The sequence below is a fragment of the Nannobrachium achirus genome (genome assembly GCF_963921795.1).
Source record: "Nannobrachium achirus genome assembly, chromosome: 16".
NCBI lineage: Eukaryota > Metazoa > Chordata > Actinopteri > Myctophiformes > Myctophidae > Nannobrachium > Nannobrachium achirus.
The window spans coordinates 44,374,197-44,401,331 of NC_137823.1; the positions used below are offsets into that span (position 1 = coordinate 44,374,197).

Genomic DNA, 27,135 nt, shown 5'->3' on the forward strand with positions numbered 1-27,135 from the left:
AAATGTGAGTCATTTAATGTCTGATTAATCTGTCTTATCTGAAATTGGCATTGTGTAATATTGGCTATTGGAGTGAGGGCTGACCTGATGTTCTGTTTGCTGTGTTATGGTGACCTGGCACTGAAATGCACCATCACTATCGATTTGGCAGCATCTTTAATTTGTTTATCCTTTTTTTCTTTCTTTTTTTCTTCAAACCTATCGCTTGTTCCCATTGTGTTGAACTAGCCAAGCTAGATGCCTGTGAGTCAGAGGCAAAAGGCAGGGAGACTGGTAAGCAGAGACATTAGAGAGATAAATCTTCTCTCCGATATCACCCAGCGACCGCAACGCTTAAAAGACACAACACAAAATCAAGATGATTGATCTGTAATAGGTGAGTGTGGAATCACTTTGAGCAGGATTTGTCTTATTCTGCAAGGCCCCTTTGGAGTTTGAAAACGGTCTTAATCTTTCTCATTTACCCAGTGATTTGATTTGTGTTAAAGTCTCAGGTGTATTCGATAAGTCTGGCTACCAGGACTTGGGCTGGTCATTAATTATTCCTGTAGTGTGCTAACTATCAGCTAAATGAATCATACGTATTCATAGAGGGGCTTTCAACCTTACTGTCTGCATACCAGCTGTGGCCACTAAATGTGTTTTTGTGGAAAATAAAGAACAGAAAGCTATTTAGTTTCTTTACAGAAGACAGGAATCAAAGTATATGGTCTGTATCTTGCTCTCCTTTTCGGACTCTGCCTTGCTTTCCTCCCACACCAGTTTGTGTGTGATAGAGGAAATCAAAAAATAGAGGAAAAGCTCTGCTCCTAAAAAAGGTCTATATGCAAGCTGGGAGGAGTCCTTTTAGATGTTTTTCTTTTTTTCCTTTTAAGCAGGGGTAATTTAGGAAAATCACTTATCAGAAAGGCATAGACGTCAGAGACTTGAGTGAATGCCGGACCCTTCTCCCTCACCTTCAACTATACAGCTAGATATTAGCTATGGGTAGACAAACACAGGGGAAGGTGAGAGAAAAAGCAGTGAGATAGTGAGAAATAGACAGGGGAGAGAGCAGCACTCCTCTCTCCTTCTCCCCCCTCCCACGACTGGGTGAGCCAGTGTAAACCATGCAGCTTATCAGAGCTGTCGTGCTGTGATGTTGCCCAGGCAGAGCCCGGTGCAGTGCAGGCAGCCTCGCGGACCAGTGCTCCGGCTCCGGACCAACCCATCTGCTTCAGCACTGGAGACCCCTTCCCCGCCGAGACTCTCGCCGCAGCCCCGCGCCCCCCTCAGCGACATGTACCCCGAGGAGAGCCGGGGGCCGGGAGGGGCTGCCGTCGTGGACTTCCTGGAAGGGGCGTATGACTACGCTGCCCCGGCTGCCCTGCTCTACGGCCACTCCACCACTGGCTACTTCTCTGCCCCCCTGGATGCCCACGGACCGCCCTCGGACGGCAGCCTGCAGTCCCTGGGGAGTGGGCCCTCCAGTCCACTTGTGTTCGTGCCCTCCAGCCCCCAGCTCAGCCCCTTTCTGCACCCACCCGGCAACCCAGGGCTGATTAGCCAGCCCTACTATTTGGAGACCACCTCCACACCCATTTATAGGTGAGTTTGTATGTTCTTCTGTTACTTTGTGTCGACAGGAGAAGACCCAAAAATTACATTTCAGTTTGAAAGTGAGCAGGAGTTCTTGTGCCGACGACTTATAAATCATTTCTAAATGTAGAAATGATGTGCTGTAGGAGTAGAAGGGAAAGTTATTCTGACCCCATTCATTAAGTCTCTGCTGAATGGTAATAGATGCCACCGCCAGAAATCAAGATGAGTTGTTTAGTCAGTCTTGTGCACAGTGTTTTGTTGTTTATTATGTAAATGCCCCAGACAAAATATTTCTGGTTGTCAATGATAAAGTAGCTTCACAAAGGGTTTCTGTGATTCTGTTTTCTCCCTCATATTGTCAATATATAAGTAAATACTTTGAATCACAAGGACAAAAAGCTAATTTAAAATGATATATACCTTTTGTAGTATGGTATGTAATATGATTATACATACTGTATACTTAGCCTAATACACAATACAGCCTTACTGTATGTATTAACAATATACATTTTTCCACCATCGATATTTAAACTACTTAGTACCTATTTAGTAAACTCTTATTCCTCACATTGCTATAACAAGTATTGTATATTATACATTGTAGATATACATACATAACATTCCTTTATTTAGTTTTTATCTTGGGTTACAAAATATTACCATTATCTTAATGAAAGGATCAAGGCTGGCCAGGTTCTAATACCAGTGATTAAGGACTTTGATAAGGACCATGAGAAAAGAACAACAGAAGCACACGCAAACAGCTTGTTTTCTGACTTGGGTGGAAAATATTCCTCTTCTCTGCCACTCTCAAAAACCCAATTAATTCTGTGTGTGTGTGTGTGTGTGTGTGTGTGTGTGTGTGTGTGTGTGTGTGTGTGTGCGTGTGCGTGTGTGTGTGTGTTAATAATAATAATAATTGGGTTATTGGTCTTCCGGTGAAAACTATTTGCATCAAATGTTCCATCGCCAGTCACTAATTTGCTCATAGGTTATTTACCTGTATTCACTCTTAATGAATGATTAACTAATTCATTGTCGATAGACTTTGCATAATTATGCTCATCATATTCACTGTTGATAGATTGTACATACTTATCCAGATACTGGTGATGGCCAGTTGACACCACACACACACACACACACACACACACACACACACAGACACAGATACAGACACAGACACAGACATTGTACATTGTATTGTGTTTTTAATTGTTTCTTTCTACATTGTAGAGAGAAACCCCCAAAATAATCATATTTGAACATCCTGACAAGCACTTGGAATTGTAGGAGTCGAGGCATTACATTTCGTTTACTTGGTTCCACAGATAAATATTGTGAAAATTGCAGATCTGCAAGCTCATAACACCTCGCATTGTGAGTTTATCGGCTATTTAAAAAAAGCCTCTTTCTTATATATTATTTGACAATTTGGCCAATGTTTGACCAGTTTTTATAATGTAGTTTGTTGATTACTTTTGATGCAATAATGGTCTTTCCAGTAATGGCCTATTTGTCGGTATTAAAAAGGTCTTACAAGTTAAATTGTCATTTCACTGTTATCAGGGGACCCCCCCAAAATCATGTGGGGAAGAGTTAGCATACTAGTTGAACATGGCCTCTCTTACGTTGTCATTCACAGCATATGAATAGAGCTGCAGGTAGGCAAAGTATCACCATTCACATGAAAGCTGAGGAGAAGAGCTACCAGTGCTGTGATTTAAAATGCTGTCCAGGAAAAGAAAGCTTGTCGATTTCAACTCTACTTGGACTGAGGGACCGCTTTTTGACTGTGGTAACACTGCAGTCTAATAATCCCTTGCCGATTTTGAGCCGTTTCCTTCAGAAAAAAAAGCTGTGCCCTTCATTTAATCTTTATACTAGCCTGCGAAAAGGGGCGTGGCTTTGCAAAAAAAAGGGTGTTTTCTGCAAAGTGTGGGCATGTGAGCTTTGTGATGATTGGCAGGCCCCAGGGTGTCCCCAAGCCTTCTTTCTCTATCAACAATACAAGTCCGTAAACACACCAAAGTCCGAGCATTCTATGGAGGAACACTACACAGGGATATTTATTTGAACCAGAATACACAGTGCAGAGAAAGAACTTTATCTGCACCCATGTTGAGAGGGAGCTTTGGATATCATCTTCATATCTTCATGCCAGACATACACCTTAAAGAAGTAGTTCACCCCCAAAATGACTTTTTTCTATTGATTACTCAACCCATGGAGACTTGAATTCATGGACATTTTTTTTGTCACATTCCTAAGCCAATTAAGCCCCTAAGCCAATAAAGTCCCCATTGATTCGGGTAGGGGACCTAAAGACACTTTGGGTCCCCTACCGGAATCATTCATTATAATCAAATTATTGGTTTAGGAATGCGACAAAAACTAAAACATATCATGAATTCAAGTCTCCATGGGTAGAGTAATCAATAGAAAAAAAGTCATTTTGGGGGTGAACTACTCCTTTAATGCTATTCACATCAGCTACGATCTCCACTCTTAACAACTCTCTCCCCCACTCTCTCTCACCAGCTGTGATCAATCATTACAGTGCCAGACTCCTCTCCCAAAGTTAACATAACTCAAAGTCTGCAAGTGAGAGCGCACATCCCCGGGTATGGACTAGTATACAGTATATTATTTTTCAAGCCTTTGTCATTTATTTGAAACCCTGGCAATAAACCCTGGCCTGTAAATAATCTAAATAAAATGGATGCATTTTACACCTTGCTTGCTCTAGTGCTCTACTGATGGTCCAGCGCTAGGGAACAACATTACAAAAGTACAAATCTTTAACACATGTAATCTGTGTCATCATGCATAACACATGTCACCACATCATATTTTATATTTTGATATCAATCCATTATTGAGTTCAACTGCAAGCCTACGTGTCTGATATGCTCTGCTGCCTCTGCATAAGTTTGTGCAAAGGAATACAACATCGAACAACACTTTGAGACGACGTAAATGATGACAGCAGGACAATTTGGTAAGAGAAATGTGATGTTTTACACTGCATTTGTGCATTTTCAGGGGTTAGCTGACATTTGGTGAGTCAAGAGTAACCACAATCATTGTAGTTTTGTGTCCACAACTGTTCCAATTTGGGCATACATTTTAGGCGGATTTTTCCCCTGGACCCCCCTGGGGCTTAAGAGGTTGACATAGTTCAATATTGTAAATGGGTGATTCTCCCCTTTAAGCGTCCTGCTAAATTTGGCTAATTTGGGATGAGGCGGGACATACGTGATGTGACAACAAACTTTGAGCCATTTGTATCAGAATGTAGGCCAGATGTAGGCCACACTTAGGAGTCCGGATACTTTTTTACACCTAGTGTGAAGTGAGGGGTACTATTTATATGAGTTAATTTCATCAAGCGTCCTGCAAAGCTTGACCCTGGTGTAAAACCCTGGAGTAAAATAAACTTTGTGGCAGTCATTGATGTGATATTGAGTATATAGTGATGACATGTGAAGCATGTCAAGTGAAGCATGACCAATCCTGTCTGATTGGACATTATATTGTCCAAGTTATCCAGCCTTACATTCCGGATAACATCAGTCAAAAGTTTACAAAAAGCAGGTTCACTTTTCTGGCAAAACATTCTTGGACCGAAAACAATAGTGTGTTGCCTATAGCTACCACACTAATAATAACTAAAAAGATGCAATTGGAAATTGCAAGTGTGGTTGCCGTGACTATATTCTTTAGCATGCTAACTGTCATGTGAAGCTTGACCAATACTCGAGCTAACACCTCTCCCATTGATTCCCTATTGATTCACCCCTCCCATTGATTCCCTATTGATTCACACCTCCCATTGATTCCCAATTGATTCACAAAAAAGTTCTAGAAGAAGAAGAATTAATAAAGTTTCCCCAGGACTACAGTGTGTTGCCCTGTCCAACCACACTAATAACTAGAACTGAATTCTGTCGAGGTGCCAACTTGCTCCTTATGCTCAAGCAGGCCACACATGGCCTACTTGTGTGCAAGCAGAGCACGCCACAAGGTGTGCGCTGCTGGCCTCATGTCCCTAATGTCTTTGCCCGTTAATGAAGACATTACAGAGAGCGCTCTTATATACCAAACTCTGCTGACATAATCACCAGGAAAGCTGGAGGTATGGCTGTAGGTGACACCTACATACATAAATACATACATACCCAGCCATTCCAGGGCTATGGTCTTCAAAAATCGCTGTCACCTACATACATACCAAACCGAAAACGGTACATGCACGCTCTGCTTGCGCAAGTAATAACAATAACAGTTTATGTAACAGTTTATCAGGAAGTCCTTCAAGGAACTATGTGGTTACCAGTAGGGCAACCAGTTGAGTTCAATCCTGGATACACAATCCACTCCAGTGATGTCATCAGTGATGTCACTGATTCTGATTGTAGTTGAGTTCAATGTGGGAGTTGTGCTAGCGAGGATTGGTCGACCTTCCTGTGTTTGATGCTTATCGGTGCTGAATTTCCCCCAGGAATCAAAAAGGGGTTATCTTATGTACATATTATAGGCCCCTGACCACTTTATTAATAATTATGTGGGTCATAACCCCACATAACTATGACTATAATGTCATACATTATGTCCAAGATCCATGTTGTTATTAGACACCACCATGAGAAACGGTATTGTGTGAAATGATTTACAGTGTGATCCACTGTGTCAGGCCCATTGTCCCAGGATCCAGTCATCAACCTGCATCAAGGGGGGAAGCCTGTGGCTCCACGGATGATCCGGAGTCCTACAGTGTTGTGGGTTCAGTGCCAGGGCCAGGAGCAGGCTCAGGGTCGGGGGTGGTGGCATTTGAGATGGTCAAAGAGACACGCTACTGTGCTGTCTGCAGTGACTATGCCTCTGGATACCACTATGGCGTCTGGTCCTGTGAGGGCTGTAAAGCCTTCTTCAAGAGGAGCATCCAAGGTAGGCAAAGCCCTCTCTTATAAAATAACAAATTCATAAACATGCATATAAACAAAGCAAAAGAGAAAAAAAATCATGTTGAAAGAGTCGTTTCAGCTTCTCTGAGTCATCCAACCACACAAATTCATAATTTGGATTAACCTTATTAAAAAGTATCTGCCTAATAGGATTGTAGAATGGGTTAATAGACAGCAAAATGCATTTCATTTTCAATTGCATTAAGCTCACACAGATGGGTCTCAATATGAAGACCAAGTATACTGTAAATGAAAAATATGAACCGAGATCACAGCTGGCCATTAACCATGGTACTTCATCGTTGATTCCCCTCATGTGCTGTATATAAACTTGTGCCACCGTGGCCAGTTATTTTAGTTTTAGTTACTTGTTGACCTGCTGTTCCATCGTCAGTAATGGAGATGATGCAGTTTAGTCTCTCACATCACAGCGGAGATCCAACAACTCACCAACACAGGATTACACTGCATGTATCTGTCCTAAAAATACAGGCAGCATGATACAAAAAATTGACGTTTTCTATAGATTACTCACCCCATGGAGGCTTGAATTCATGGATATATTGTTTTGTTTTTGTCGTATTCCTATAGACAATAATTTGAGGGACTCTTTGTGTCTCCATATAACAAAGCAGGCTCTTTGTGTCTCCATAGGGAACCACTGCTGGTCATCAAATTATTGGCTGAGATAAAAAATATCCCTGACAAAAAGTAATTTTTTAAGATGCAGTAGGAACATCATTTAGAAGATAGGATTCTCATCTCACACTTAATTAAATGCTGTAAACCTTTATTCCAGCGTGGGGGGTCATGATGACACGGATTGTGAACTCTCACTGGGTTCCAACCAAGACAGCTTCTAAAGCCATTATTTTGTTAATTGGCTTCAGAAGCAGGTGGTTTAAATAGGGTCTGGGAAGAAGCAGCTGTGTTTAAATAGGGTGTAGGAACAGCGGTGTACTACTCAACAATACGTGTATTCAATTATCAGTTCATGAAGACCGATAAAGCGTAGGAAAGCAAAGGGATGTAGAATAAGGAAAAATCACTACCTGCATTTCAGCAAACAGTGTTCCGCAGCCATTATGCAGTGTTCAAATCTGAGAATTATTTTTTGAGAAATACAGAAATGACAATTGAAGGATTTAAGGAAAATAAAAATCTTATACAGTATATAATTATACGAATTAAATAGCATGTAACTGATATTATTATATATTGTATTATATTGTGTATATATATGATAATAATAATTCTGTAGGCTATATATGGGAGTGTTGTCTGCTTGGTAAAAAATGATAATGATCTATGTAATAACTAGTTAATTGATGGATTGAGGGGTATGATATGATGTATCAGTGTTGGTGCTTGAATACAGTATGTATGCATATGTATTTGAATGTGTATATGGGTGTATAAAATCGTCAATTGTGTGTGCCAGGGTGTATAAGTAAAGTCTTGAATATATGGAATATCTTTGAGTATTCACTGAATTGTACTGTCATGAAACTGTACCTTTTCCTATGCAAACTTCTAAAAAGTCTTCAATCAATCAATCAATCAATCACTATGAACTTTTTAACTGAAACTGTTAAATCAACAGAATAGGCATAAATAAGCTTTGAGCTTCAGCCTATGCCTTTTTCGATCAACCAAAAAGATATGTTGGATTACAGTGTGAAATGTTTTGTGATAATGTTGATGAGGATTGAGCATATACTTCTAGTTTTTCACCTGTCCTTATGTCATTTAATTGTTATATTTTGTATTGTATAGTACCTTTCAAAGAACATGGTGTGGACCCATGGAACATTATTTTGTACATAAAAGCTTCATATGCTTAGTCATGTTGCAATGCTCTGAAATGTGTTGTGAAATATGGGATTTGTCCATCAAAAGACTAGTCACAGTCGCAATGGTCTCTGTGGTAATGATCATGCACAGATACAATGTTTTTTTTTGTAAAGGGTTCATTGATAATGAACCTTAATTAACCTAATGAATTGATAAGACAGTTCCTGCGTACTACATTACATAATTCTACTCAGAGAGCTGAAGTGGCACACTTAATAATGCTTTTTTCCTCCACACCCTATTTAGGTCACAATGACTATATGTGCCCAGCGACCAATCAGTGCACTATTGACAGAAACCGAAGGAAGAGCTGCCAGGCGTGTCGTCTTAGGAAGTGCTACGAAGTGGGCATGATGAAAGGAGGTGGGTAGTACTGTAGGGCTGCAACTATCCATTGTTTTCTTGGCGATTATTTGTTTTTTCTTCCGTTTATTCCTTTTTTCAAATAATAGCATTTTTTTAAAATATATATACTAAGGCTGGGACTTTAACTGATTAATTGCGATTAATTAATTACAGAAAATTAACGCGATTAAAAAAATTTACTCATTTTAATCGCACTTAGTTTTTGCACCACAGAACCTTCAGTTTCGGGCATACCGATCATAGCGATGCACCAACCAAGAAGAGACAACAAATGCAAATGGAGAAGTAGCCGATCAGAGCGCTTTGCTTGGCCCAGTGGATGCGAAATTTAGATTTAAAAAACTCACTTGTTGATTCACTCGTACAACAAAATGTGTTTTACTTGAAAAAAAATGCTTCTCAGGTCAAATATCGATGTGCGATTAAAATGCGATTAATTGCGATTAATTAATCACAGAGCCTGTAATTAATTAGATTAAAATATTGAATCGCATCCCAGCCCTAATATATACATCTGTATATTTACATATCGAGTCAACGTAAAAAATAAATAACTAATCAACTATATAATTAAACAATAAACAAAGTCGCACGAAAATAGATGATCTACATACAAGCTCAAAAAGCATGACATCGCAATGCGTTGTCGATCTGCTGAAGGAAAATAAATAAATAATGCTCTTTAATTATTTTTACACAAACTCACACCCACACACACTTGAATGCATTCAGCTCCAGTCAAGAAAATTGTTCATTGCCATATCTTTCAGACCAGCCTTGCATTTCTTCATTTAATTTGCCTCATCCATCGATGCAGACGTTCTGTCCTCTTGACATTGACTTTAACAAGCAGCTTTTTGGTTCCTAACGTCCAATTATTATAGTTTCTAATATGAATTGTTTTTGTTATCTTCATTATTTAGTTTAATCTTTAGATGTTTTCATTCCTGGGCTCTTATCTCATTAGCACAATCCTTTTTTTTTTTTTTTTTAAACAAATAATTATCTCTATAGAATAGTTGGATGATCACAGATTTCCTCATTTGCTCGTGTTCAATTGCCATCTATGGAGCATGCTGCCATTATTGTAGTCCTGCTTACTGAAGTGTGAGTGGGTTGCTGAATTCAGATAAGCTTGACACTTAATGAAAACGTGCCATAACTTTAACGTGGCCTTGAAGTGGGTTTCCTGGAGTTCAACGACCGATTAGCCCACACCCAATCTTTTGTTTTTCATACCTCTTAAATCACACAGCCATCAAAAATACACTTTTGAATACCACGGCAAGGACAGGATGCAAAGTTATTTGTCGGGGGGTTACAGTGGAGGCCTGATAAGTAGTTGTATTAGTGTGGTTCATGTGGATTTTTACTATGCCTGTGTGCTCACACTTATGTCTCTTGTCTCTAATATGCATATCGTTGCTGTCCAACGGAAACCTCGTATCTAATCTCCACATTTCAACAGTGTTCTTTCGTAAATGAACCTACTTTGTCATACAAGAGTGTCACACAACAGTAGCAAAAATAGCCAACCTACAAGCTCACAACACGTCGCAGTGCGATGCGTTGTGAGCTTGTAGATCAGCTATTTTCACTATTATGTTTTTAAATTCTGAAAATGAAACTGAACGTGTGTATGTGGTTTTCCATTTTCTGAAAAGTAACAGTTTTGGACATACAAGGTTTCCAACCCACAGTGACGATATATATCTTTTGTTGGTGAATGTCTTATCACCACATTGAAGGTATGCGGAAAGACCGCGTGGGTCGTATGCGACGTGACAAGCGGCGGAGTGGCACTGTTGTTGAGAGAGAAAAGCCCTCTATAGTGCAGGTGGAGGACAGAGCGGCGCCCCTTCTGGATGAGAGGAGACACAACAGCCCAAGAGGAAGAGCAGAGGGAGAAGGAAGAGGGGGAAGAGCTTCAGAAATCCTCATGGCCCCTGACCAGGTGCCAACGCAAAAACACTAAGACACAAAGACACAATGAGACTGACATAGATGCCATTTTGTTCATAATAATAATCAGTAAGAAGCCTAAGGGCGACAAGCGACCTCACCCTAAAGGGCATAACTCACTATAGACATAACAGGCATAGAAGGAGGAAGGGAAGCTCATCAGTTGGAATGAGCAGCAGCAGTCAGTGCAGTTCTATGTGTACTGTACGTATATATCTATGCTCTGGTCGCTGGAAATCTGTGCCCAAGGAAGCTCCATTCACTTGCATTGAAGAGTGAACTGCATTTGCACGAAACTTAACATTGTGAGTGAATGGTAAAAATGTCTGCGCCCAAAGCATTACGTTTAGACAACGTAGAGTGGTTTTGTCTACATTTAATGGAAGCTATACATTTCAGTCACTAGTCATTAACCATATAATAATTTCTTTGTTGGTTTAAATCATTTAAAATATATAAAGAATGCCACGTTTATTCAAGGAAGATATGGGTTTGGGGGAGGTGGAGAGGTGGTGCGGCACACTTGCCCCCTCTATGGATGAACCACCACTGGTAATCAATCAATCAAAAATCTCTTTGTACTTTGTGAAAGCAGCAAAAGTCATCACCACAATGTTGCTAATGTTGAGTACTTTCTACTTTTGGTACTTTAAATACATTTTGATGTCAACACTTTTGTACTTTTATCAAGTAAATTTTGAATTCTGGACTTTTTCCACCCCAGGTTTTAACTCCTCCTTGCTCGCCCCCGTCCCGCTATAGGTGCTCCTCCTGCTGCAGGGTGCAGAGCCCCCGGCGCTGTGCTCCCGCCAGAAGGTCAGCCGACCCTACACAGAGGTCACCATGATGACGCTGCTCACCAGCATGGCGGACAAGGAGCTGGTCCACATGATCGCCTGGGCCAAGAAGGTGCCAGGTGAGACACACACTGTCAAATCAATCGTCATTATTAACAGTAATGAACAATATCACACTCACAATGTAACTCTGTTGTGTCAAAGGCATCAGAATAACCTGCCTTGCTTGTGACGAGTCACTTGTTAGGAGAATTATACCAGAAAGAGTGAAGCTAGCCTTAAATCTGCTAGGTTCTGTCTGATATTTCGGATTCCATCATAATTGACTAACATTGGCTTCCAAAGTTTGCAGGATTGGTCCGCTTGGAATAAAATGCCTCAAATCATGAATGCAGAAACCTTCTCAGAAATCTTCCAAAATAGCGACAATATTAAATCTACAAGCTCACAGCGTGTTGTGAGCTTGTAGATCTGCAAATTTTGCTATATTTCTGATCTTGTTGAATCTTGCCCCTGACTATCCATATTACTACAAAGTACAAACCAAACTTTTAAAAACTACAAAAACCCAATGAAAACTTACCTGATATTGAAAACAAAAAGTAAAAACAAAATAAAAATGTAATGGAAAATAACCTTGCTCCGTATATCATTTGAGATGAGCACTGTTATGTGTCGTCATCAAACTTGATTGGCGTATGAGCTATTTCTGTCTGCAGTGCACAGTGACTGTCGTGGGTGTACAGGTGTCCTTGGCTGATTGCTTGGGCAAAAGCTCAGGTGATGCAAGATCTTGGCTGCTGCAGTGCACACACGCACACGCGCGCGCACACACACACACACACACACACACACACACACACACACACACACACACACACACACACACACACACACACACACTGTTGCATTCTGGGGTGGTAATTACAGTCATCACCTTTAAAAGGGTTGTTTGTCCAATTTGCAGGCACCCCATAGAGCATAAATGTAGCACAATCTGCCTGTACAAGCACCTTCACTCACAAATATACACGTCACTCAAGCCCGCTGAGTGAGTAAATTCTAATTTGGGACCATATGTGTCAATAAAACCCTAAAGGCACATCGTTTTAATTGCGAGAGGTCCAACCCGGGGTGGAGATGGCCACAACGAGAGGCAAATGGTGGTAATTAAATATGAATTGAGACAGCTGAGTGCCAGAGATAAGGCACTTTATGCTAGCAACAAGGTTTGCAGATGGAACTGCCAGAACAGCTAGCAAAGTTAGTACAATGACTACAGCATGCATCAATCTTTTATCTTTGAGCCAGTCAGTTGTATCTGTCCTCTATTTGGCACTTGAAGTGTTTGCTACAGATTTTGAGCTGTTGTGTTGTTGCTTGCTTATATGTAAACGTAAAAAACTGTGTGTGTGTGTGTGTGTGTGTGTGTGTGTGTGTGTGTGTGTGTGTGTGTGTGTGTGTGTGTAAACACAGCAGCAAGATATGTGAACAGTTGCGATAAAAGAAGGCGATAAAGGAAAGCGAATGGAATACAACGAATGCTGTTATTGGTTCCAAAGCGACTGCAAAAGATTTCTGCTATTTTTTTCAAAACGCTTTATACCCTGTATAAATATGTATAAAAATACCCATATGTGACTTATAGCTCTGTTTACACAATGCTATACCCCCTCCAACTATATATACGTTCCCCATTTTCAACTGTTTATTATATTTTCACACTTGCTTTGGCAATGTAAACCTGTGTTTTCTCATGCCAATAAAGCTCCTTTGAATTAACCCATTTAGACCTGCATCCGTGTCACACTAGATTTTAACCACTTTAACCATTATTTTATGCTTTTAACTATTAAAAGATAGCAGATATACAAGCTTTCAGCGTGGCACCTAAAGCCTCAGAAGGATTTAGAAGACACTTATAGAATCGTGTCAAAAATGTTTGAAGACTTGGCAAAAATGGCAGATCTGCAATCTCGCAGCTGTGAGCTTGTATATCTGCTATTTTTTAATAGTTAAAGCATAAAATAATGGTTAAAGTAACGATGTGTAATAATGCGTTCCCGTGTGTCTCTTTTCAGGTTTCCTGGCGCTCTCTCTTCACGACCAGGTGCAGCTGCTGGAGAGCTCCTGGCTGGAGGTGCTGATGATCGGCCTGGTCTGGAGGTCCATGCAGTCGCCTGGAAAGCTCATCTTCGCCCAGGACCTCATCCTGGACAGGTATAGGCTATGGGGCTTTTAAGCTGTGACATCATTTTGTAGGCAGAGGAGAATCTGCCCCCAGAGCATTTTCTGTCCCTCGCTATTTCAAAAAACAACGACTAAAGTATAACGACTAAAGTATAATTCTAACACTTTCCTTTCAACAACAAAGAGAAGAAAAATGTGTAAATAGTAAAAATAGTAAAAAGATTCACGGAAACTGGGGGCAGAAATTGTCCTCTGCCTACAAAATGATGTCATACTTAACAGCACCATATCGTCGTTGTCGGGTGGAAACCTTGTATGTCCAAAACCGTTCATTTTTATCATTTAAAAAAATGAACTAAACTAGTGAAAACAGCCGATCTGTTTTCACTACTTTTGTGCGACGGCCTTGTCTGATGAAGTAAGGCTTTACTTCGCGAAAAAAACGTACAAATTTGAAACTTGGAGATACAAGGTTTCTGCCCGACAGTGACGATATGCACTTTTTGATTGATTGAAGACTTTATCAGAAGATTTCATAGGAAAAAGTACAGTTTCATGACAGTACAGTTCACTGGTACAAGGTCAACTAAAAGGAGATCCTAGTAAGCTTTTTGGCTTATTTACACAGGAAACCTTTATGTATCTCATCATATAACATTGAATGACAGACGGATAGGACACAGCTATGCAGTAGAGAATGTCAGAAAAAAACACAGCACAGCACAGCTGCCATATTGGAGAGAAGTTGGGCCTCTTCTCACTTCCTTTAAAGGTGTTTAAAGTGTTTAAATTATACTAATGAAGGCTCTGTACCATTTCATGTAACTCAGCCATTCTCCTTTATTTCAAGGACCCCCATAACTCTGAGAGTGTACAAATGGAACCAAATGGAACCCTTAAGGGGTCATTTGGAACTCCCAAGGAACCATGAGTGTCTCTGGACCACACTTTGAGACTGACTGGTGTAGCAGAGTGTTTCAAGTGAGCCAACATGGACAATATCAGCATATCTGACTCTGTTTGACCAGAACAGCACCTTCATTAGTATTATTGGTAACATCTGTGAAGGAAGTGAGAAGAGACCCAACTTCTCACCAAAATGGCTGCTGTGAATAGCCTATGGACCCGTTTCTGGTCTACGTTACACTGATAAGAACTAGATGCGTGCGCAGGTCGGTACCAAAATTAGCCAATGAAACCAGCGCTCCCCAAAACAACAGGTTTGGGGATTGGACGGAATTGATTACATGATACAGTCACCTGTGCATTTAGTCTTAATGTTTGTAAACAAGAAACTCGTCTATACGCCCACCATACCTCTGCATGTCACACACCTGTATGTACACGTGTTATTAGGGTTGTACACATGCACTCTCTGCCCGTTCACCCCCCCCCCCCCCTCCCCCCAGACACACATACACACACACACACACACACTCATCTTCAGATTGATAAATTGGCATTGTAGATTTTCCATTTTGCACCTCATTTGTTCCTTTTGTAAATGGCTATCATAGAGTAATGATGTGTTTCACATGGAGATGAGAGGAGCCACTCTCTAGCCCTGAAATACCCCCTCAGCTTTATACTGCTGAGCAGGCAACCTTGGCGGAGACTTTAATCAAAATCTTTAATCAAAAACTCAAATGCGTGGAAGGATGGAGACGCTGGAGAGACAGAGAAAAGGGAGGCAAGCACAGAAAGAGAGACAGAGACAGAGAGAGACAGAGAACTGCGGATAAGAGAAGAGAGATCCGGGGAGACGTGGTTGTTTTGCAGGCAGAGCCTGTTCTTCCCCCCAATTCAAAGTAAACACGCCAAACCACCATAACCAGAGAAAGAGAGCAGACAGAGAGGGTGTGAGAGACAGACAGACTGACAGACAGAAAGAAAGACAGCACTGTGAGAAAAGAGACAATGGGAGAGCGCAAGACCAACGGATAGACAGTGCTTTTACTCTCTGATGAGCGTAATGGACCCATTTGATCCAGAGGCGTATGAGGGAATATTACCTGTAAAAATGTGCTCCATGTGAGTGTCCTCCTGAATTGGACATGATGATGGCTAAAATGCTGAGCGTGAGGGGTTGACGACTTCTGTCTGCTCTGTGCTGTCTGGCCTCATCTGGAGCCTCAACCTAGCGGATATTATCCATCTCCTCCCATCATGTTTAAATCACGCTGACATCCAGCTCCATTATTATTATTATTTCTGTTATTTTTGTTATTATTATTATTATTTTCATCCTTCTTCCAAAGAGGGCCTGCTTTAAACCTATGGATTTATTGCATTTTTTCCCCCAAAGGTTTCAGAAATTCTCAAAAATGGAAGGTGGTGAAAATAGCAGATCTAAGGTTGCAACTTACATATCTTCTAGATCAGATATTTATGCCTGGTGACTACGTACGACAAAGTGTAAAGTAGGGCTACCCAATAGAGCAGTGGTTTTCAACCAGTGGTCTGGGGACCACCAGTGGTCCTTGATGAGGTTCCAGGTGGTCCCCAGCTAAATGGAGATTTGGTAACCAAATGGACTCTTATAGATCTTTAACTCTTGAGAGTGTGAATTGAAACCAAATGGACCCATTTCATTTTACACTCTCAAAAGTTAAATTATTGTTAAACATCTGTATTACTTAATTTACACGAAGTCTACACAACTAGAGAATGTAGAAGAAGTGTTATTTTGTTCAACTTTTGCCAGTTCTATCTCTCCTATGGCACCAACATCAATACTATAATGGAATTGTGGGTAAGATCTTATCCAACAATATCAAAATATTCTACGGTTTGGGTCTGAGAGGCTAAATCTCAAGTCATCATGGTCCGTGGCTAAATTTTCCCTTTACACCAAATCTCTATTTTCACTGAATCTTGAATGATTATGACATGGCATATAGAGGAAGGGTTCATGTGGTCAAAGATGATTTTGCAGTCTAGCTCTTACTAACTTGTGTTTTTTACGCTGATTTTGTTTTGTTTATTGGATACAGGAGTGAAGGGGACTGCGTGGAGGGCATGGCTGAAATATTTGACATGCTATTGGCCACTGTTTCACGCTTTCGTATGCTCAAATTGAGGGCTGAGGAGTTTGTCTGTCTCAAAGCCATCATCCTGCTCAATGCTGGTGAGTTACGCAAAGAGTGTGTGTGTGTGTGTGTGTGTGTGTGTATGTGTGTGTGTGTGTGTGCACACGCACAGGCAAGCATAGATGTGTGTGTCAAAGAACAATTGTGCAAACAAATTAATTTGTTTAGTTAAACACCTATTTATAAGATTATTGTGCCATTTTTATCGCTTTCGACCTGACAATTATTGTCAGCATTTTTGCTATTTGGGGCTAGGGCAAAACATTTGGATCCAATATTACACAATATGACACTCTGTCACTGTTATTGAAAGGTATTCATTTCCCCAAATAATTTATGATCCAACACTTTATTTACTTATTAAACAGACACATTAAACCAGGGGTTCCCATGTCATGGACAGTTGACTTAAACTTCACAATGGCAATATGACTTGGATCCACATTATACACGAAGACCTTATCTAATTCTAAACCATCGCTCCTTTAGTTTGATATCTGTCGTATGCATGTCACGTTGTTATCATTTTTGCTTCTGTTCCCTTGTAAAAATAATGGACCGTGTGTCAGACTATACGCCCACAGGAGTGTGCTTCCGAATGCCACAGAAGTACATTAGCCGAAGAGAGTGTTCTCAAATGGCCCGTAGCGTCAGTAAACCCAATAACTGTAACCGTGGCAACTTGAGACAGCGGAGACGGTCATAGTTAATCTTGGAGATTAACCCATTTAGGCCTAGAATTATTGAATGCTTTAACCAGTGAAAAATATCAGATATACAAGCTCACAGCGCGGCACCGAGTGCCGCGCTGCAAGCTTGTAGATCTGATATTTTCGAAAAAGTCATGAAAATGTGTGCAAATCTTTGAATATAATGTATTTTCAAAGCGAACGTTTGTAACTCAAATTTTGCTTCTGGGTGGTCCCTGGAACTAAATATGTTGAATGGGAGTCCGTGGCCAAATAAATATCATTTTGGGGGTCCTTCACATGAAAAGGTTTGAGAACCACTGACATAGTAGTCTCTCAAGAACAGACTGACTGAGCTCCATTTAAGTGAAACAGACCTTTTCTTTGACAATGGCTGGCCAGCTTAGGTTTTTCAAAAAAACCTTAGAAGGATTCAAAAGACACTTTGAATCGGGTCAAAATTCTAATTTTCACGATTTTTCAAAAATAGCAGATCTACAAGCTCGCAGCGAGGCACTCGGTGCCGTGCTGTGAGCTTGTATATCTGCTATTTTTCAATAGTTAAAGCATAAAATAATGATACACAAATTGTGTACGCGTTTTAAACGGGTTAAAGGCATTCGACATGAGTAATGGAAAAGGACAGAAATGCCGCCAGGATGACACTGACACATGCAGTGGCCTGTTGTGCACTTGATTACTGTGTGGGCAACCCTAACTACGTTAATAGGAACTCTGCTCGCTTAAATGTACTTTCATTCATGTCTGCACACACAGTCAAATCCTCAGTGTTGTTTAACTCTGCCAGTGTACGAATGTAACCAAATGCTACCGTGTGATCCGTAAGGTTCCATGTGATTACATTCGTACACTCTCAGAGTTACAGGTGGGTTAACTGTGTATCTTATCAGCCCTGACCCAAAGAACATAACACTTGATTCAACACACTTGTTGTGCCTTCAAACAATTCTAATCATGTCAGATATCATGTCTACACTAGACATGCACCATTCTCCCCAAGCACAAGGAATTACATTTCGGATGCTCTCCTCTGATTGCCTAAAATGGATCTCTGTAGTTATAATCCTATGAGATGAAATTCATCATGTCTCGTAGCATGAACAACCCAAGAGTATTGCAGGTGATACTTGTCTCTGGATCGGATGTGTATGTGTGTCTGAAGGGAGTGTGTGTGCGCATGTTTCAGTGTATACTGTATATGTGTGCTGCTCCTGGATCAATTACGCGCTGTTATAGCCATAATGACTAAATTGTGCAGCGCGTGGCAGAAATTGACCCAGCTGCTCCTTTTCAGAACAGAGGGGTTTTGTACAGTATACTGTTAGACGTGAGTTTTTCTTCTCGTGCCATTTCAGTACTCTTTCTTTCTCTCTCTCTCTCTCTCTCTCTCTCTCCCTCTCTCTCTCTCTCTCTCTCTTTCTTGCGCTCTCTCTCTCTTTCAGGTGCCTTCTCCTTCTGCACAGGCACAATGACGCCCCTCCATAACAGCTCGGTTGTGCAAGGCATGCTGGACACCATCACCGATGCTCTGATCCATCACATTGGCCAGTCGGGATACTCGGTTCAGCAGCAGTCGAGGCGACAGGCTCAGCTGCTTCTCTTGCTCTCCCACATAAGGCACATGAGGTGAGGAAGAACTGTCCCCACCCTCGTATCTGGAACAGTCCGTGTGGGCCAGACGTCACCATTTGAGTGTGCAAAACCTTGCCTATATCTACAGTATATATCTGACGATCTACAAGTTTGACACACGGTCCACACAACGCCTAGCATCACGAGGCGTTGTGAGCTTGTAGATCTGCTATTTTCACTATTTTAGTGTGACAATTTTGTATGATGAAGTAGGGCTTTATTTGGCAGGGAATGTGTTCATTGAGAAATACATTACAATGATTCAAATCTGAAAATCTATCAATAAAGTACCACTGTGTATTAGATACATTACTTCAAACATGATATAGAAGCTTATTAAAATGATCTATGGGTTGCCAGTATTGCAGACACACCCCCGGTAGATGATATAATGAAATAAAAATGGATTTCCAGGGAAGGTGCTTTCCTGTTTTTTTGAATGACAGCAGTACGAGGTGAAAACACAATAAGTTACCAGTCAGCAAGGTCTGTCATAAAAACACAATCTAGCGATGTATTGCAATAAAAGCAATCACAATTAGAATTTTTGCCCACAACATTTGGGGTCTTGGCCAATGGACTTGGAGCCATTGTAAATAATGTTAACATTAGAAAGAGGTAAATACTGTATGTAACATGCTCACGCTCTTCATCCAGAGTGATTTACAGTAAGCAAGGACAACACAAGGTAATAAATCAAATGCATAGAAATAGTAATCTAGGATCATGGGTAAACCAAGAATCATCAATAATCTCTACATTGAAACGATCCACACTATAGGATGCCAGGTCAACAATGACCTGGCATTTTAGCCTTTGCATAAGCCTGCAAGGTCATCAAGGTATAAAATCAGACTTATCATTTAAAGCTGTACTGTGGAAGCTGCTCAACTAGTGGTCAGTAGCGGTATTGCTTTTTTCGGCCGGAGTCGCCGCGGACCACCGGAACGGAGCACCTCCGCCTCGCCGATACGCATCCGTAGAGCCGTCTCCTGTCATTTTTAGACCAGGATTGAGGGAGTAGCAGGCAAGATTCCTTCACCAATGTAAACACAGTTGCTGAGGGAAGCTACTTCCTTTAGAGACAGCAAGACTCGCTGTGATTGGCCGGTGGTGTATGATCCGCGCTGTGATTGGCCGGTAGTGTATCATGTGGGAGATGACATCATTTTGCCGGGAAATACAGCCCCTGTCACAGCTATGTAGAAAACATATAAAGAAAAGGCTTTTGGGGCTGAAATTAACGGAGTGGGTGTTCTAAAACTTTAGCGATTTAATAGTTAGGACAATTTTAAGATATGTTTTATAAAAAAAGTTACATAGTATAACTTTAAGTTTATTTTCACGCAACTTCACACAACACTTGTGAGTGTTAATTTAACTCAGAGAGTGTGAAAATTCATTTCATGCTTGATTTGATTGTGTTTTAGGAATCCTTTGACAGGTTTCAGGTTTCTAGCCTAATACTAACCGTCATGGGAGTATGAATAACGCTTTGTGGATGTATGAAATGTTCCAGTTAGCCAAGTTAAAAGAACCTTTTTTGATAACCGTGGCTCTATTCTTAGACTGGTCCAGGGGTTTGCGGTATGGTGGGAAATCAACAGTGTGACTTAAAGCTGGCATGCTAGGTCTAACTTAATCCCAAGGCAGGATGTTTAGTCTGCATCGACAGGCTGAAAGAGCAACTCTGGAAATTGACATTGGCCTGTTGGAGATAAGAGTAAATCACTGAAGGAGCACCAGTCATGGGTCAGGTAAAAGAGGAAAAAGCAACATAGAGATTAGATATTATGCTTCCATACATTTCTGTGTGTTAATAATGGAAATACAGCAATTCCTGGGTTCATCTAAGAATTAGTGAGAAGGTTGCAGATGAGGTTGAAGATTTTTGAGAAGACGGTTAGCTTGTAGACAAATCTTCTTTTGTCCATTCTTTATGGCAGGGGTCTTCAACGTTTTCAGGCCAAGGACCCCTTAGTTGAGAGAGATGAAGCAGGGACCGCCTTTTCATAGATGCCGTCATTACCTAATAGATTTGACCTTTTACTCTGTACTTAGTCTGCTCTTTCCGCCCTCTACACCAAACCTCTTTGCCGAAAATAGTCGATCTACAAGCTCATAACACCTTGCAGCGCGAGGCGTTGTGAGCTTGTACAGTTCTCAGAATATGGCACTAGGTTTCAAGTTGTTAATATAAAACGGATCGGAAGATTTGGAGGACCCCCTGTAGTAACTCTGAGGACCCCCTAGGGGTCCCGGACCCCCTGTTGAAGACCCTGCTTTATGGTCCCCACCCCCTTTTGTTGCCAACAAAAGGGGGTGTTTATTGTATTGTATGAGTCAATAAATCCCCTCTCGCTGTCCTCCTCACTGCAGTAACAAAGGCATGGAGCACCTTTACAGCATGAAGTGCAAGAACAAAGTGCCTCTGTATGACCTGCTCCTTGAGATGCTGGATGCCCATCGTCTCCACCACCCAATCAGAGTGACCCATTCCTGGGAACCGGCCGAGAGAGAGTCCCCTCCCGGTACCAGCAGCAGCCCCAGTACGGTATCCAACCGAGGCAACCCTGAAACCCAGAGCAGAGCGTCTGGCCCAGGTGTACTCCAATATGGGGTTCCCCGTCCTGGCTGCAGCCCCATTCAGTGAGACGGTGGCAAAAGCCAAGACGTGCAGGGGTGTCACACCAAATTCTGGCCCCTGGGTACAAGGATTCACTGCGGGCCCACCATGAATGTTCTTGATAGGGGGAGGGGGTTCAACCCATTTAGACTGGGAACACATTATTACGTGTTATTTTGTGCTTTGACTATTGAAAAATAGCAGATATACAAGCTCATTGCAAGCTTGTAGATCTGCTATTTTTGAAAGAATCATGAAAATTTGTGCAAATCCTTCTAGGGTTTTTTGAAAAACCTATGTTTCCCTATGATCCTCAAACTTTTTCATGTGAAGGACCCCCAAAATGATATATATTTGGCCACTGACCCCATCTCAAAATATTTAGTTCCAGGGACCCCCAGAAGCTAAATTTGAGTTACAAATGTTCCCTTAAAAATACATATATTCATAAGATTTGCACACATCTTCACAACTTTTCAAAAATAGCAGATTTACAAGCTTACAGCGCGGCACTCGGTGCCGCGATGTGAGCTTGTATATCTGCTATTTTTCAATAGTTAACGTATAAAATAAGTAAGGCCCCCTCTCAACCTTGGGCCCTAGTAACGCAGTCCCACTATTCCCCCCCCTTGTGACGCCCCTGAATACACACAGTATAATCCTGTGTGTTCATTTAACACTGAGCGTGTACAAACAACGCTTTGAGGATTTGTACATACTCACTCAAGAGTTTACAAATGGATAAATTAACACTGACTTTCCTGTGTAGTAGAAATGTCAAACGTCATTCTTAAAGGTGATACACCATGAAAATTAACTTTTCCTATTTTAAAACCTTTTTTGGGGTCCCACTAGCACCTTCTATCCTCACAAAGTCCCATTTCAGACCGTTGTGTCTTTCTCTGGTTTTGGGAAGGTGGAGGTTAAAAGCATCCCACGGGTTCTCAAAACAAGCTGTTTTTTGGGACATAAACAATATGACATAAATACTTTTTAAATGCATGGTGTATCACCTTTAATGAATCGAGTGTTGCACAGGCCCCGAGGGTGTTGTATTGGCTGAAAAATTAACGTTGTACACAAATTCATTTCATATTTGATGACTGTAATTTAAGTGAGTGTCACAGTTTTAGCTAACTGAGACAATGGTATATTCAACAATGGCATTCTTTTAGACGGCCTTAATTCACTACAGTCTAACTAAGCTCCATTGCAGCCTTTCTTTAATCCTGCATTTTGTGACTTATGATGTGTTGGTCTTTCATATCTTCACAGTACAGCTTATCGTTTCCAAAACAGCAGGTGTTAATATACTGTGTATTCTTTCATGTCAGCTTCAGTGTTTCTAAATTGAGAGCAGCTAATTTATCTTTTTTGTCATATAGGAGTCTTTATGTAGTGTGTCTGTTTGTTTGTTTCTGGGATTATAAGTGGTGCCTTCTCTAAATTGCACTTCTCGGGTCAAGGGGCTATGGGCATTGTGTTCACTACAGTGCAAATCATGCTGACTAGTGTAAACTATGATTGTATAATAATAATAATGTGTTTAAACTGCCAACGCAACTGCCAATGCCATCAAATGTCAGGTGCCTTACTGGAAATGCGCACAGTATGACAGAGGTGAATTCTGACTACCTACTGTAAATTAGTTACAGAGCCAAAGCTTGGAGCATTGATAATAAAATATGTTGCAGGTTTTGTCAAACTTTGGGTAATTTAATCCAATGTGCATGTTGTGTGGTGTGCGTGCGACGTGCGTGCGTGCATGCGTGCGTGCGTGTGTGATTTATTTATTTATCGCAAATGAGTTCACTATAGGCATCTACAAAGAACTTCCTATATACAGTAGGGAGTAGTGAAACAGTGGGTGCGTTTATATGCACATTCAGAATGGCATTCAGAATGAACTTATTCCGAATAGAGCTTCATACCCAAACGTTTACATGGGACCTGAATACAAGTATCCCTCATTCCACTGTCGTTTACATGACCAAAGGATTCATTCGGAATAGAACTTTGGGCATGCGCAAAGTAGGCCTACTTCAGGTCGGAGAAGGGGGGGGAGGGCAGTTCAGACACCAGTTCATTCCGAATGGAGCGTTTATATGACAAATGTATCCCGATTGAAACAGTATAAACCACCTCTTCAGACCAGAATGAAAATTCATTCGGGTTTGACCGGAATGGCCATTCCTAAACGTTTATATGAGCATTTCTATTCTGAATGAGCAGTCATTCCGAATATAAGTGGAATACATCTGTGCATATAAACGCACCCATAGACTTGTGAGTGAGTGATTTCAGACAGAGCCCAAGACTTGCACACTTTGATTGTTTTCCTGTATTTCAGTGGTTTTCAAGCCTTATCATATAAAAGTCCATTATTTATTCTGCATTAGAGCCACAGACCACCGTTTGATTGAGATCTTTTTGCCTCTCAGACCCAAAACTTAATGTGGGCACATAGGAGAGATAACAGGAAAACAGTGATCTAACTGTACTTCTTGTAGATTTGGTTTCATTTTACACTCTCAAGAGTTTGAGGGCACATTCAAACCAGGATGTTTTACTGCGATTAAAACTAATCCTGGAGCGTATTGTCGGAAAGTGTGCTTTGTTTGGGCTGGTGCTCTGTTGCGAATCAAACAAATTAATTCTAATCCATAAGTGGGATCGAATCCCACTTATCGCACTTTTTATTTTTCTTCCCGTTTGGTAAGAACAGACTGCGATGAGTGGGATTCGATCACGAGGTGCTGGGATTGCTGGGCTAATGTTAATGTCTATAAGGTCTATGAGGGAGGGTCCATTTGGTCACCAACTCTCTGTCATTTAGCTTGGACCACCTGGAACACCCTCAAGGACCACAGGGGGTCCCCGGCCGGACCACTGGTTGAGAATCACTGCTGCATCTGTATGATGTGGGAGCCCGCCCCTTTAGGAGACAACAGGCACACGACAAGTTTTTGATCTAGTGGTGAGGCATGGGACTGGATCTTTATATATTAAGGATCTTTGGTCCGTTTTATTTGTCTACGTTTGTTCATTGCTATTTATGCCAAAATGGGTGACCTGCTTGAACTCATCGTCATGAATCAAAAGGCAGTCACTGGGATTTCGACAGGTCACCTCAATTAAAACTTTTCATTACCGGTATATTAAAAAATAATTCCCCACAGAAAGGCAAAACTACAAGTTGCACAATGTTAAAGTTATAGTGTGTAATGTTTTCAATGAAAATAATCATCATAATTTATTTTTGGACAACTTGTATAAACACAGTGTTATCATGAGGCTCATGACATGAGGCTCTACCGCCAACACACACCAACATGACGCGGGCACCAGAAATGTTCTGAAAATGTGTTCATGTAGGCTACTGTATGTATTTACAGTTCATATAAATTGTGTGCTTAAATAGCCTTGGCGCTAGGACCACACCAGCTGAATTCTGGTAATCGAAGTCGTAACAGAGTGAGTCCACTTATCCATAAAACATGCATTATCTTGTATCAAATCTCATGTGACTTTTAGTTTGCCATTCATTCTGCGCAAGCAGCCTATTATGAATTTACTACATTTACCTTATGGTCAAGTTAAACATTGCATTGTGCACCAATCATTTACATAGACTACATTTAATTAATTATTTTTACTTTACCAAACATTCTTTGCCATGTGATATGGTCCACAACACAAAGTCCAGAATAAAGGTTTACTATAAGTTGTTTCCAAGTTTGTACCTGGCTCTAATCTTTCACTGAAGAGCATGCAAGACAATGGACAAAATGCACTGGTAAGATATATTAACTCCCAAAGCAGAGGCTGGGAGTGCAACCAGCTGGCTCTAATGTTTCACAGAAGACCCTGCAAGACAAACAATGGACCAACAACTAAACACATTTGTTCTGTGCTAAGATAAATGCCTCTCATCGCTTTTAAAAAACACTGGTTCGGGTTATATAGTAAATACCATAGTCATCCATAGTGAGATATGCTATATAGACGAAAAAGCTGTTTTAAGTACAGTTGCTACTCGGGTCTGTTTTACTGAGAATAGGGTTCTTTGTTCCCCACTTCCCAGGTTAACATGGAACCTGGGGAACATAGGTACGGCCCCTTCAAGTGAATATAGTCTGTAATTTCTTTTTTGGTCAAATATGTTTTATTAAGAACAGATTATGAAATGTTATATTTGTATACATTCTTAGTTTTTAGTTTTTCAGTACAACAAAATCCAAAGAAAAAGAACAACTACAAAGACAAAAGGAAAAATACGGCCAAATACATATAATTTGTGGGGTCCTTGAAGTTTGAGAACCAATGATATAGCTACATAGGTTTTTCAGAAAACTGAGGATTTAGAAGACATTTTGTAGAATCAGACTCAGATTTTAATGGGTAAAAAAAATAAGTCATGTGACTTGTTTCCATCGTGGTCCTTGGTCTGAGACAAACAAGAACATTAGTTCCTGTGGTTGAGAAATAATGATGTCACTATATCCATCACTATGAGCTTAGGGGGCATTGCTACTAATTATTATCTTCGAAGATTACATCTTGACTTGAATTATTTTGGCAGCTGCTGTCATATAGGACAACACAAATCATTGTTAGTGCTGGGACTTGAACCTCCAGCTTCTTGTCCTCAAGACAGTTCTATCCATCGAGCTGCGATGACACAGAAGTTCTCAAGCAGACATCTATCTGAAAACATGTAGTGCCAGGAGCTCCTGTAAGAAAGATTTGTATTAAAAGATAAAAAAAATGTAAGCTGTTGGAGACAAATAGTCAAGCTGGGGAATCCAACCCGTAACCCCCTGCTCCCCAGGTGTGCTCATTAACACTTGAGCCACTGTGCTTAGTGATTGACTGATTGAAGACTTTATTAGAAGTTTGCATAGGAAAAGGTACGGTTTCATGACTGTACAGTTCACTGGTACAAGGTCATGTTCCAAATTCCAAATGGATAATGACAGAAAAGCCAGAGGATTGTTTCCATTGTGGGTCATAAACATTCAAACATCTAGACAACAAATGGTAGAGAAATATTATAAAATACAAAATAATTACTCAAAAGCACCTGTTGTTCTTTAGGTTGGAGATGGTGTAGTGGTCTAAAGATCAGTTTTAAGGTGTAGGGGTTCTGTGTTGAAATCCCAGTCACCCTACTAATTGCTGCTCTATTACTTGGATCTTTCCAAGGTTAAAATACAAGATAATTAGTTTAAAGCACCAATTTGCATTCACAGTGAGAGATGGCATAATGGTCTAGTGCTTCCATATTCAAATCCCACTCTACCTACAGTCCATCTCTGGTGTACATTTACCTTTTTATGGCTAAAATTGTCTCAATTT

General features: G+C 40.8%; 1 protein-coding gene across 2 annotated transcripts; it reads left to right on the forward strand.

Moving 5' to 3' along the window:
* Positions 1-228: 228 nt before the first annotated feature.
* On the forward strand, positions 229-23,482 carry esr1 (estrogen receptor 1; the record flags this gene model as incomplete). 2 transcript variants are annotated; one of them, XM_080744036.1, is made up of 10 exons in its annotated part: positions 229-376; positions 1,150-1,587; positions 6,281-6,534; positions 8,652-8,768; positions 10,520-10,725; positions 11,496-11,649; positions 13,612-13,750; positions 16,714-16,847; positions 18,962-19,145; positions 21,531-23,482. In XM_080744036.1, 9 exons carry the CDS (start codon positions 1,280-1,282, stop codon positions 21,802-21,804), a joined length of 1,770 nt encoding a protein of 589 aa, XP_080600162.1. In that variant the 3' UTR covers positions 21,805-23,482. The 2 variants fall into 2 exon arrangements, with proteins under 2 accessions (XP_080600162.1, XP_080600161.1); XM_080744035.1 differs by lacking the exon at positions 229-376 and having other exon boundaries at positions 1,139-1,587.
* Positions 23,483-27,135: the final 3,653 nt, after the last annotated feature.